Source organism: Taurulus bubalis, assembly GCF_910589615.1.
Source record: "Taurulus bubalis genome assembly, chromosome: 10".
NCBI classification, from domain to species: domain Eukaryota; kingdom Metazoa; phylum Chordata; class Actinopteri; order Perciformes; family Cottidae; genus Taurulus; species Taurulus bubalis.
Window position 1 is genome coordinate 24,949,898 of NC_136598.1, and position 11,682 is coordinate 24,961,579.

An 11,682-nucleotide genomic window follows, 5' to 3' on the forward strand; every position below is an offset into this window, starting at 1 on the left:
ACAGACACAAGCATTATATTTTCAAAAGGGCGAATATTATATGTATTTTTTCTCTTCCATTTGACTGTTTTTTAAATGTGTTTTTACCATGATAACCTATTGCTTTGCATAGTTGTGTATACGCACCTTTTTGCACAGTTAAAATGTATCACAGAAGGTATATAACATGTAGGACACTTTTCAGTTCGGTTCCCAGAAGAAGGGAAGCATACGGTGCTGCATGTGTAGGTCGGCTGCAGCTCTGCAGGAGTCGTCGCCCCGCTCATGTTAATTCAACGGAGCAACACGTGGTGGTTTCTCCCCGGGAGGGGGGCCGAGAGGGGTCAAAAGGCGGAGGAGAGCGCTGCGCACTGCGAGAGGCTTCCAGAGAGAAATCACCATGTCTCTGTACCGCAACTCCGCCTGGTTCCTGAAGGGAATGACCCAGTTCACCAGGTAAGAAGATCCATCTGAACCTGCTGAGGGACAGGAGTGTGTAGGAGTGTGTAGGAGTGTGTTAGGAGTGTGTGACCCTGCTGCTGTGCCCTTTGTGCATCCTCATTGTGCAGGTGTGTGTGTGTAAATATATGTATTACTTCAGATCAGTACACAGTTATAACTTAGAAGCAATTTGATCAATGCAGCTCATCATATTCATATATTAAATATGTGAAGATAGAATAAAGAGGGACAGCTCATAATAATACCTGTTAAATTATTCTTTTTGCCTGTTTGTGATTTGGTTGTAATATTGTTGTATTTCTGATTATAATGGGGGTACACATCATTTAAATCAGAGTTAAATAGAGTTCATATTTAACCTGTACAGGCAGAATTTTAGGAAAGCAAAAAAATATGACACACCAGTATGGCTGAGTGGATAATAAGAGATCAGAAAAGATAAGATAATCCTTTATTATTATTAGTATTAGTATTTTATTAGTCCCGCAGTAATTACAGGATTACAGCAGCAGTGCACACAAGTTATCAAAAATCAAGTAATATAAATAAACAGTAATAAAAACAGTAAAGGAGAATACAGCAGCAACATTAAATATACAGACGGAATACAACGTATATAAAGTACTTAAATGTATTATATATTGCACCAGATCAGATGGTTTGGGACACTCATTGTCTTAAATATAATATATTGTCTTAAATATAATATAATTAGGGAACCCTTGTCTTTGGGCGGATACAAATCTTTCTGATAAAAGTTAACACCATGATGCAGAGCAACAGCAGAACAATTGGTTGTGTTAGTTAATCGACAAAGAAATAAACAAAATGCCCGTCATTTGAGTCTTTTGCTGCTTTTCTCCTTTAAAAAATGTTTTTTAACTGCAAGTGAAACATCTGACCTGAAAAGACGGAAGACAAAGTTGATGAAGTTGAGCTGAAGTTGAGCTCAAGTTGAGCTCAAGTTGAGCTCGGGGGAAACAATCCGATGGCCACGCTCCAACATGTAAAAGACCCAAAATCAGACTAATTATAAGTACAAGCATTGATATCAAACTGATGTGTGTAGGTTCTATGAGGTCAGGTCAAAGGTCACATAAGAGCTGGATCTTTTTGAAAGGAAAAGGAGGTGTGGCTTAATGTTTCCACTGGTGCTTGACCAGTTTACAGACATGTTGCACAGACAGGAGCTGCACATCTTTATGAATTGGGTGAGGTTTCCGGCGTTGCTCCAGATGCGTTATCGCTCCTACATCTGATCCATCGCAGCCCTCGGGCGCCTTTCCTCGAGCCAAGTTCTCTGAAGAGGTGCTTTTGTGATCGTTTCCCTTCTGCACCCTTTGTTCTGTGTTATCTTTTCTCCCTCAGAGCTGCCCGGCAACCCGCTCTGACCCTCCGCTAATAGCTCTCGGCATGACACCGTCGAACAGAGCGGGCATTTAGCCTCAGCGCCCCCCCTCCCCCTCCTCCTCCTCCTTCAGCCGCCCTCAACAATGGCATCCGGGACAATGGGGGCAATTGAAGTCCTTGTCGCCTCACCCCAAACCCCCTTCCTCATCAGAGCCGATGCCAGGCACGCTCTCGTCTTCATTGTGTCTGTACAGTAACGCTGTGGAGAGACGTGTACAGTAAACACGCTGACCTCAAACCCTGACCCCCTGTGACCCCGAAACCCCAGTCCACCCCGTGTCCCCCCAAAATGTGACGCGCTGTAACTTTGTTGGCGTTCCCCGCAGGAGCGCCTACCTGTCGGCCTCCAAGAGGTTTGTGGAGAAGGACCTGGAGGTGTCGGTGGCCGGACGCGCCTTCATGATCACAGGAGCCAACAGCGGCATCGGGAAAGCCACCGCCATGGCCATCGCCAAGAAAGGTGCTAACAGGGGACGCTTACGTTAACCCAGTGGTTCTCAAACTGTGGGGCGCGAAGGTATTGCAAGTGGGGCGTGGAGGGGGGGAATCCTTTAGTTATTATCTTAAAAAGATATTCAATGCAAAACAGGTTCATTGCAGCCATAATAAAAAGATTTTTTGGGGCCAAATATTAGTTATTTTTTATTTATTTGCATTGTTCTAACAAAGTTATTGCATTTTTTCATTTAATTTTTATTATTACAAGTGAATGAATGAATGAATGAATGAATATATACTTTATTTATTCCCAAGGGGAAATTTTGTGTCGAGTAGCAGCCATTTACACAGAAAATAAGATAAGATATAAAAACAACAGGGATTAAGGATATATAATATATATACAATAATGATACTAATAAAAATAAAGATAAAAATAACAATAAAATAGCTGGATGAAAGAAAGAAGAACAGAGTATTAATTTAGGAATTAAATTAAATTGACTTAAACAGTAGAAGTGCAAGAGTGCAAGTATGTATGTGCATATTAAGTGTGTGAGGTGTAAATAAAATAACAACAACAACAAACAATAGGAGAGTGCAAAAATGCAAATAATGTATGTAATATGATATGTTAAGTGTGAAGTGTAGATAACCATAAACATGTACAGTGGTTAATCCACAGTGAGGCGCGAGGGGATCCTTTAATTCTTTAGTAATTATCTTAAAAATATATTCAGTGTAAAACAGGTTCATTGCAGCCATAATAAGCTTCTTTTTTGCCAAATATTAGTTATTGTTTTGCACAGACAGAACTTTATTTGCATTGTTCTAACAAAGTGATTGCAAATTTTATTTTATTTTTCTGATGGAGTGATCTGGTTTCCTTGAAAGTGATTGCAATTTTCTTTATTCTATTATTTTAAAAAGCACGGACAGAGGAGTCACAAAAAGTTATTTCAATAAAAATTCAGCATGGACCACCATTTTGTTAAAATTTTGTTGGGGCGCGAACATTTTTCTTCCTCCAAAAGTTTGAGAACCACTGGGTCACTGCATTAATCCATGATAATCGTGGTAAAGTGTTGATGGGATAGCCCAGACCTCCCTGGAAACCCTTCAGAAAGACAAAGCACCAGTGTTATTATGCATGTTTTTAAAGCCCCAGATGCTAACAGCATTAAAACCTAGCGTTGCAAAGTCAAATGCAAAGATGTAGCTTTTACACTTAGTTGTCAACACAAGTTACATATACGCACAATGAAGTATAACCACTTCTCACACAGCGTCCCCTTTACAAAACACTGATGCATCTCCGTGTCGCAGGTGGAACGATCCACATGGTGTGCAGGAACAAGGACAAGGCCGAGGAGGCGAGGGCGGATATCGTCAAGGAGACGGGGAATAAAGTACAGCATGACTCACTTTAGAACATTTACATTTTAATTAAATGCACGGGGGACAGACAACCTTCAAAATGTTCAATTCCAGGAGGTGTATGTCCACATCCTGGACCTGTCCGAGACCACGAAGGTCGGGGAGTTTGCCGAAGGCTTCAAGAGGAAGTACAAGGCCCTCAACGTGCTGGTGAGGGACAGTTACCTATTTTAATGTTGTGTTTGCTTTACTTTCCTGTTATGTTCTTTCTTCCTATTGTAAAGTGTTGTTCTCTGATCCTTGTGCATACTCATCAATAAAGACATAAAAAGAAAAAAAGAGTTACCTATTTTTATATTGGGAAACATTTGGCGTTGATATCCTTCCGTTCATTTCACTGTTTTTCCCCTCACTTTGTCTCTGCACAGATCAATAACGCCGGCGCCATCATGAGCCAAAGGGACGTGAACGCAGAGGGCCTCGAGAAGAGCTTCGCCTCCAACGTCCTCGGTGGGTCAAAGGTCATGGGGTTGAGGGGTTTTTGGGAGGGAAAGACGGGATAGTTGTGATTTAAGTTGACGTGTTTGTTGTTGTTGTCCACCAGGGGTTTACATTCTCACCAAGAGTCTCATCCCGTTGCTGGAGAAGAGCGCAGATCCCAGAGTGGTGAGTCCCAAACTGATCCAGGATCAGAACCGTGGGTTCTTCTGACCTCGCAGAGAACCTTTATGAGCCGCTGGTAGACTTTAGATACCGCTGCACATCCGTCATTTAAATGAACATTTAATTGGGTTTGGGCCACTGGGTTGAACTTATTTAATGGTTCATTACCAGCCCTGTAAATGTCAGGCGCGGAGGGAATAACTCGGGTCAGCGGCTGCAGAGAGATCCATTGTATCTATTATTTAACTGTAAAAATGATCCTGCTTATAAAGTCAGTGGAAGATGTCTTTGGGAAAGTAAAAACAATAATATCCAATTACATGTGGTCCTGCAGTAACCTGTCAGGGTTATTTTATGTTTTCATATTATGATAAAAGATGCAAAAGAAAATGTGAGCCACATCTTCGAGGCTGCGAGCTAATTTTAACAATTTTATATTCACAGTTTGGTAGTTTGATTTATTACAAGGTTTGGTTATTTAAAATCATCACCTGCAAGGTAACAACCTCAGCTGTCAGATAAACGAAGATGAAAACCTTCTGAGGGAATAAATCAAGAGAGAAGTAGAGTCATTTTCTATAGACTTCTATACAGCCAGAGGAGTCACCCCTTGCTGGTCAGGAGAGAGAATGCAGCTTCAACACATAAAGCATAGACTTCTATACAACCAGAGGAGTCGCCCCCTGGTGGTCAGGAGAGAGAATGCAGCTTTAACACATGAAGCATATACTTCTATACAACCAGAGGAGTCGCCCCCTGCTGGTCAGGAGAGAGAATGCAGCTTTAACACATGAAGCATTAACTTCTATACAACCAGAAGAGTCACCCCCTAGTGGTCAGTAGAGAGAATGCAGCTTTAACACATGAAGCATATACTTCTATACAACCAGAGGAGTCGCCTCCTGGTGGTCAGGAGAGAGAATGCAGCTTTAACACATGAAGCATAGACTTCTATACAACCAGAGGAGTCGCCCCCTGGTGGTCAGTAGAGAGAATGCAGCTTTAACACATGAAGCATATACTTCTATACAACCAGAGGAGTCGCCTCCTGGTGGTCAGGAGAGAGAATGCAGCTTTAACACATGAAGCATAGACTTCTATACAACCAGAGGAGTCGCCCCCTGGTGGTCAGTAGAGAGAATGCAGCTTTAACACATGAAGCATATACTTCTATACAACCAGAAGAGTCACCCCCTAGTGGTCAGTAGAGAGAATGCAGCTTTAACACATGAAGCATAGACTTCTATACAACAGAGGAGTCGCCCCCTGGTGGTCAGTATGGAGAAAGCAGCTTTAACACATGAAGCATAGACTTCTATACAACCGGAGGAGTCGCCCTCTGGTGGTCAGGAGAGAGAATGCAGGTTGAATTCTCCACTTTTCAGAAGCAGAGTTTGCCGCCTGGTAGAGGAGACATTTATAACTTTAAATGCAGAACTTGAAGATAAACTTCGCCATGTTGCACCACTGTGATCGGTACATATGAAACTGGGTTCATATCATGGTATCAACCCCAGCTGTCTCTCCCGTGGTCCTTGCTCAGATCACGGTGTCTTCAGGGGGAATGCTGGTGCAGAAGCTCCGGACGGGAAACCTGCAGTCTGAGCGCGGCCGCTACGACGGCACCATGGTCTACGCCCAGCACAAAGTAAGTAAAGAAAACGACTTCCAGCGCTTCGTAGGAGGCAGACGAGATATTTATTCAATGCATTTCCATGTCAAATGTCTCATTGAAATATAAAAACCTAGGTTTGATTACTTATTTATTATACTTGTTGCACTGTCCCTTTTCCTTCTGTAATGCTGCAAATATCGGACATGGAGGACTATGACTCATCAGAATGACCCCACTGTGTGTGTGTGTGTGTGTGTGTGTGTGTGTGTGTGTGTGTGTGTGTGTGTGTGTGTGTGTGTGTTCCAGAGGCAGCAGGTGGTGATGACGGAGCAGCTGGCAAAGACTCACACCAACATCCACTTCTCCGTCATGCATCCCGGCTGGGTCGACACTCCAGGTACGGCCCAACTCACACACGCAATATATATATATATGTATATATATATATATATATATATACATATATATATATTACTTATATAAATATATATTACTATTTTAATTGCCCCTGAGCTGCTCTATAAAGCAGCCACATGATATTCATAATGTTTTTCTTTGTAATGCTTTTAAAACTTGACTTATTTCCTGTATGAGGGAAACAAAGCAGTCCGTGGATATGAGACATGAGACATGAGAAATGAGATATGAGACATGAGACATGAGATATGAGATGTGAGACATGAGACATGAGACATGAGACATGAGATGTGAGACATGAGACATGAGACATGAGATATGAGATGTGAGACATGAGACATGAGACATGAGACATGAGATATGAGATGTGAGACATGAGACATGAGACATGAGATATGAGATGTGAGACATGAGACATGAGATATGAGATGTGAGACATGAGACATGAGACATGAGATATGAGATGTGAGACATGAGACATGAGACATGAGATATGAGATGTGAGACATGAGACATGAGACATGAGACATGAGATGTGAGACATGAGATATGAGACATGAGACATGAGATATGAGACATGAGACATGAAATTTGAGACATGAGACATGAGACATGAGATATGAGACATGAGACATGAGATATGAGATGTGTGACATGAGACATGAGATATGAGACATGAGATGTGAGACATGAGATATGAGACATGAGACATGAAATTTGAGACATGAGACATGAGACATGAGATATGAGACATGAGACATGAGACATGAGATATGAGATGTGTGACATGAGACATGAGATATGAGATGTGAGACATGAGACATGAGACATGAGATATGAGATGTGAGACATGAGACATGAGATATGAGACATGAGATTTGAGACATGAGACATGAGACATGAGATATGAGATATGAGACATGAGATATGAGACATGAGACATGAGATATGAGATATGAGATATGAGACATGAGTCATGAGATGTGAGACATGAGATATGAGACATGAGATATGAGACGTGAGACGTGAGATGTGAGATGTGAGACATGAGATATGAGACATGAGACATGAGATATGAGATATGAGATATGAGATTTGAGACATGAGACATGAGATATGAGACATGAGATATGAGACATGAGACGTGAGATATGAGATATGAGACATGAGATATGAGACATGAGACATGAGATATGAGATGTGAGACATGAGATATGAGACATGAGACATGAGATATGAGACATGAGATATGAGACATGAGACATGAGATTTGAGACATGAGATATGAGACATGAGACATGAGATATGAGATATGAGACATGAGTCATGAGATGTGAGACATGAGATATGAGACATGAGACATGAGACGTGAGATGTGAGATGTGAGACATAAGACATGAGACATGACACATGAGATATGAGATATGAGATATGAGATTTGAGATGTGAGACATGAGATATGAGACATGACACATGAGATATGAGATATGAGATATGAGATTTGAGACATGAGACATGAGATTTGAGACATGAGATATGAGACATGAGACGTGAGACATGAGATATGAGATATGAGACATAAGACATGAGACATGAGATATGAGATATTAGTTAATTATCATCCTCTCTCTGTCTGCGGCCCAGCGGTGGCCAATGCCATGCCGGACTTCCACCGCTCCATGAAGGACAGCCTGCGGTCCCCGGAGCAAGGGGCCGACACCGTGGTCTGGCTGTCCGTCTCTGAGGCGGCGACCACCAACGCCAGCGGCCTGTTCTACCAAGGTATGCTGCAGAACCCAAGTCCTTTATGTACCTGTTCTACCAAGGTATGCTGCAGAACCCAAGCCCTTTATGTACCTGTTCTACCAAGGTATGCTGCAGAACCCAAACCCTTTATGTACCTGTTCTACCAAGGTATGCTGCAGAACCCAGGCCCTTTATTTACCTGTTCTACCAAGGAATGCTGCAGAACCCAAGTCCTTTATGTACCTGTTCTACCAAGGTATGCTGCAGAACCCAGGCCCTTTATTTACCTGTTCTACCAAGGAATGCTGCAGAACCCAAGCCCTTTATGTACCTGTTCTACCAAGGTATGCTGCAGAACCCAAGAGTCCTTTTTATTTACCTGTTCTACCAAGGTATGCTGCAGAACCCAAGCCTTTTTATTTAACCGCTTATCTATGAGGTTTGCAGGTATTTTAATTTTTTATTTTATTTTATTTATATACAGTGTATACAGTTTTTTTTAAATTTATATTCTTTATTTTATTTTATTTATTCTATAAATTGTATTTATTTATTTTATTTATATATATATATATATATATATATATATATATATATATATATATATATATACAGTATATTTAAAAACATTTAATAACATTTTATTATGGCAAGATTGCAAAAAAAAACAGTAAGAGGGAGAAGAGAAGCGAACACTATCGACTGAATCACACATTTGTGTCAGTTGTGGGTCGCCATGGTGTGTGTGTGTGTGTGTGTGTGTGTGTGTGTGTGTGTGTGTGTGTGTGTGTGTGTGTGTGTGTGTGTGTGTTTGGCCTGAGTCCATTGCAGCTGGAGTGGCCTGCTTTTGGTGCCAGATACTGCCAGAGAGTAAAGTGCCTCTATGAGTACACACATGAGTGTGTAAACTAATAATGTTTCTGTGGTTTATTCATTCATCCATTTAATGCTTATTAATTAAAATAATCATATCGTTTGAAACTGTTGGAAAGTAATGACAAACATATTATATATATATATATATATATATTATATATATAATAATTATATACAAACATATATTTTATATATATAATTATTATATATTATCCAAAATATATATATAATTCTATATAATATATATTAATTATATATAATTATATATTTAATTGTATATATAATATATATCATTAATATATATATATATATATTAATGATATATATATATTTAATATATGCATAATATATATATATATATATCATTAATGTATATATATTATATATATATTTTATACATATATTAAATTGAAACCTGTTGTTTATTAAGAGCTTAGTTGCCGTACTCTTCATCCTTCAACCAGACTGAGAGACTGGTTGTACATGAGCTGGTCCTTTTATTGCTTTTACTTTTTACACTTGACTCTGATGTAAATCACCCCTCTCGTGCACTCTGTGTGCACGCAGACCGTAAGATGGCGTCGGCCCACCTGCCGCTGGCCTGGACCCACAGCTCGGCCCTGGAGGAGCAGAAGCTGCTGTCCCTGCTGGAGGAGCTGGCCAAGAGCTTCCAGCCCCACTGAGGCGGCAGGAAGAGACCCACAGACACACTAACACCCTCTGGCCCACCGGGCCGGGACCAGCACCTCACCCCTCTGAAGAGTTAACACACGCAGGAGCCGGACCCGGTCTGGTTCTGTTCTGGTCCAGAAGAGGCGGGAACACCACCTGAGGTCGCCGGGCCAAACCGGGACGAGACATGAAGTCTCAGATCAAACTCACCAATAACGCTTTGTATCTGTTCATATGATAACACACTTTATTTAACTTCATGAGGATTTTAAAACCAATGCATAACTGTTTGATCGTGATGCTCGCTTTAAATAAATGAGCTTTCTGATGATGTCATCCTAGAGAGAGCGCCTTCATAATAAAAAAAGGTTACTGTGACTTTAAGAAAGTTGTCAATCAGATGGGAATCTGATGTGACCAAAGTCACTCTCACACATGCATTATTAGTATTATTAATAATTCAGCTGTGGGTTCAATCTGTCATGCAAGAAAAATGATTTCTATTTAACATCTATGAGTAACGTGTGTTTATGTTGTTGTTGTTGTGCAGGTTGAGCTCTCTCTATTCTCTGACATGTGCAGTAAAACTTATATTATTGACGACTGTAATATCTGCCCAGCACCTTTAAACCAAACAACAACAAAAGCCTTTTCCTGACCGAGTCATCTTGTAAACGCCCGCTGGAATAAAGAAAACTCCCGACTGCGTCTGGAGTTATTACTCTGATGCAGAACACAAATAAAAACAGTTCATTAAACATATCAGAATATCTTTATTAAGCATCCTTTCTTTTCTCGCCCAGAGCACTGTATCGTCAATAAAAGTATTTAAAAAATACAGTGATTTATTTTATTTTTTTAAGAGAGAGAGATACATTAAAACAAGTGTCTTTTACAAGCATCTGAAGAAAAAGGGGGAAATAAATTTACAGTTTGAGATGACGGGACCGGGGAGGGGGGTGTCGTCCATTCTGGTGTTTGAAAAGCAAACATTGCTGCATCTTTTGAAAGAAATAAACCATTTACAACATGAGGAGATCTCTTATTCTGTATATATATTTTTTTGTTTTCATCCTGCCGTCCACCTTAAAACCTCCCGTTCATCAGGTAAAGCCTCTGGAAGCAGAAAGCCTGTCGTCATAAAAAGCAATCTGTCACAAGAACATGATAGAAAAACAAATGGAAATAAAGAAGAAGAAGCACGTGCAGGTAAAGAGGAACGTAGTGTTTAGATCCTGATTGCATTCTCCAGCAACCCTGTAGAGATGAGACATGGCTGTGAGACTTAGGGATGGACTGAGGTCGGCTCGCCACTACGGATGTGTGTGTGTGTGTGTGTGTGTGTGTCTTTAATATGACAAGCACCTTTAAAACAATGCACTAATCTATGTTTTATATTATCGATGGATGGATTAAATGACTGATTTATTGTTTGAGTTTCAAACTTTCACGAGCAGCCGGAAAAAAAGCAGCGTTTATATAAAAACATAAGAAAAAGAAAAGATACATCCCTTTGTTAAGGCTTTAACATTGTGCACATTTTATTTACTCTTAAAGCACTTAAAGTTACAGTAGAATCAGATGAAATAACTCAATGTAATAACATGAAATGTGTTGTTTTTAGTGATGAGGATTAACTGTAGAGTTCAAATATATATTGAATATAATATACTAAAGTATCTGTTGATTAATGGAGCTTTCATGTTAATTAATCAAGAACAATTCAATGTTTTATCCCAAAGCGTCCAGAATGAAGACGTGTTCCACTTTTACCAAAAAAATGACAGAAAGCAAAGAAAAGGACACAAAATAAAAATGTAAATAATGAACAAGTCGCTTCAGTCGAACCCCAAGAATCACGTGACACGTAAACATTGTGGAGTCAGAAAAGTAAACAACCGCTTAGGATGAGAATATTTAAATACTTTACTACAAATATAAATATACACTGCATGATCAAAAACCCTGGAATGCGATTACTTTTCGAAAATCAGGAATTCCAGACGTGATGACGCTAATTTTAATCC

At 40.0% G+C, this 11,682-nt stretch overlaps 2 protein-coding genes across 2 annotated transcripts in view; one reads left to right on the top strand and one right to left on the bottom strand.

Moving 5' to 3' along the window:
* The window catches only part of wdfy1 (WD repeat and FYVE domain containing 1), a gene marked incomplete at both ends in the record, with an annotated part of 28,726 nt that overhangs the window by 4,578 nt on the left and 12,466 nt on the right, over positions 1-11,682 (bottom strand). The gene's annotated exons all lie outside the window — the stretch shown is intronic.
* dhrs12la (dehydrogenase/reductase 12-like a) lies at positions 359-11,601 on the top strand. Its single transcript, XM_079224366.1, has 10 exons — positions 359-435; positions 2,178-2,311; positions 3,616-3,698; positions 3,781-3,876; positions 4,095-4,176; positions 4,271-4,332; positions 5,873-5,977; positions 6,251-6,341; positions 8,006-8,143; positions 9,551-11,601. Exons 1-10 carry the CDS (start codon positions 380-382, stop codon positions 9,664-9,666), a joined length of 963 nt encoding a protein of 320 aa, XP_079080492.1. The 5' UTR covers positions 359-379; the 3' UTR covers positions 9,667-11,601.

Coding starts and splice junctions, on each gene's coding strand:
- dhrs12la (XM_079224366.1), top strand. CDS start 380: ATGTCTCTGTACCGCAACTCCGCCTGGTTCCTGAAGGGAATGACCCAG. Junction 6,342..8,005: donor CGGCTGGGTCGACACTCCAG/GTACGGCCCAAC, acceptor TCTGCGGCCCAG/CGGTGGCCAATGCCATGCCG. Junction 8,144..9,550: donor CAGCGGCCTGTTCTACCAAG/GTATGCTGCAGA, acceptor GTGTGCACGCAG/ACCGTAAGATGGCGTCGGCC.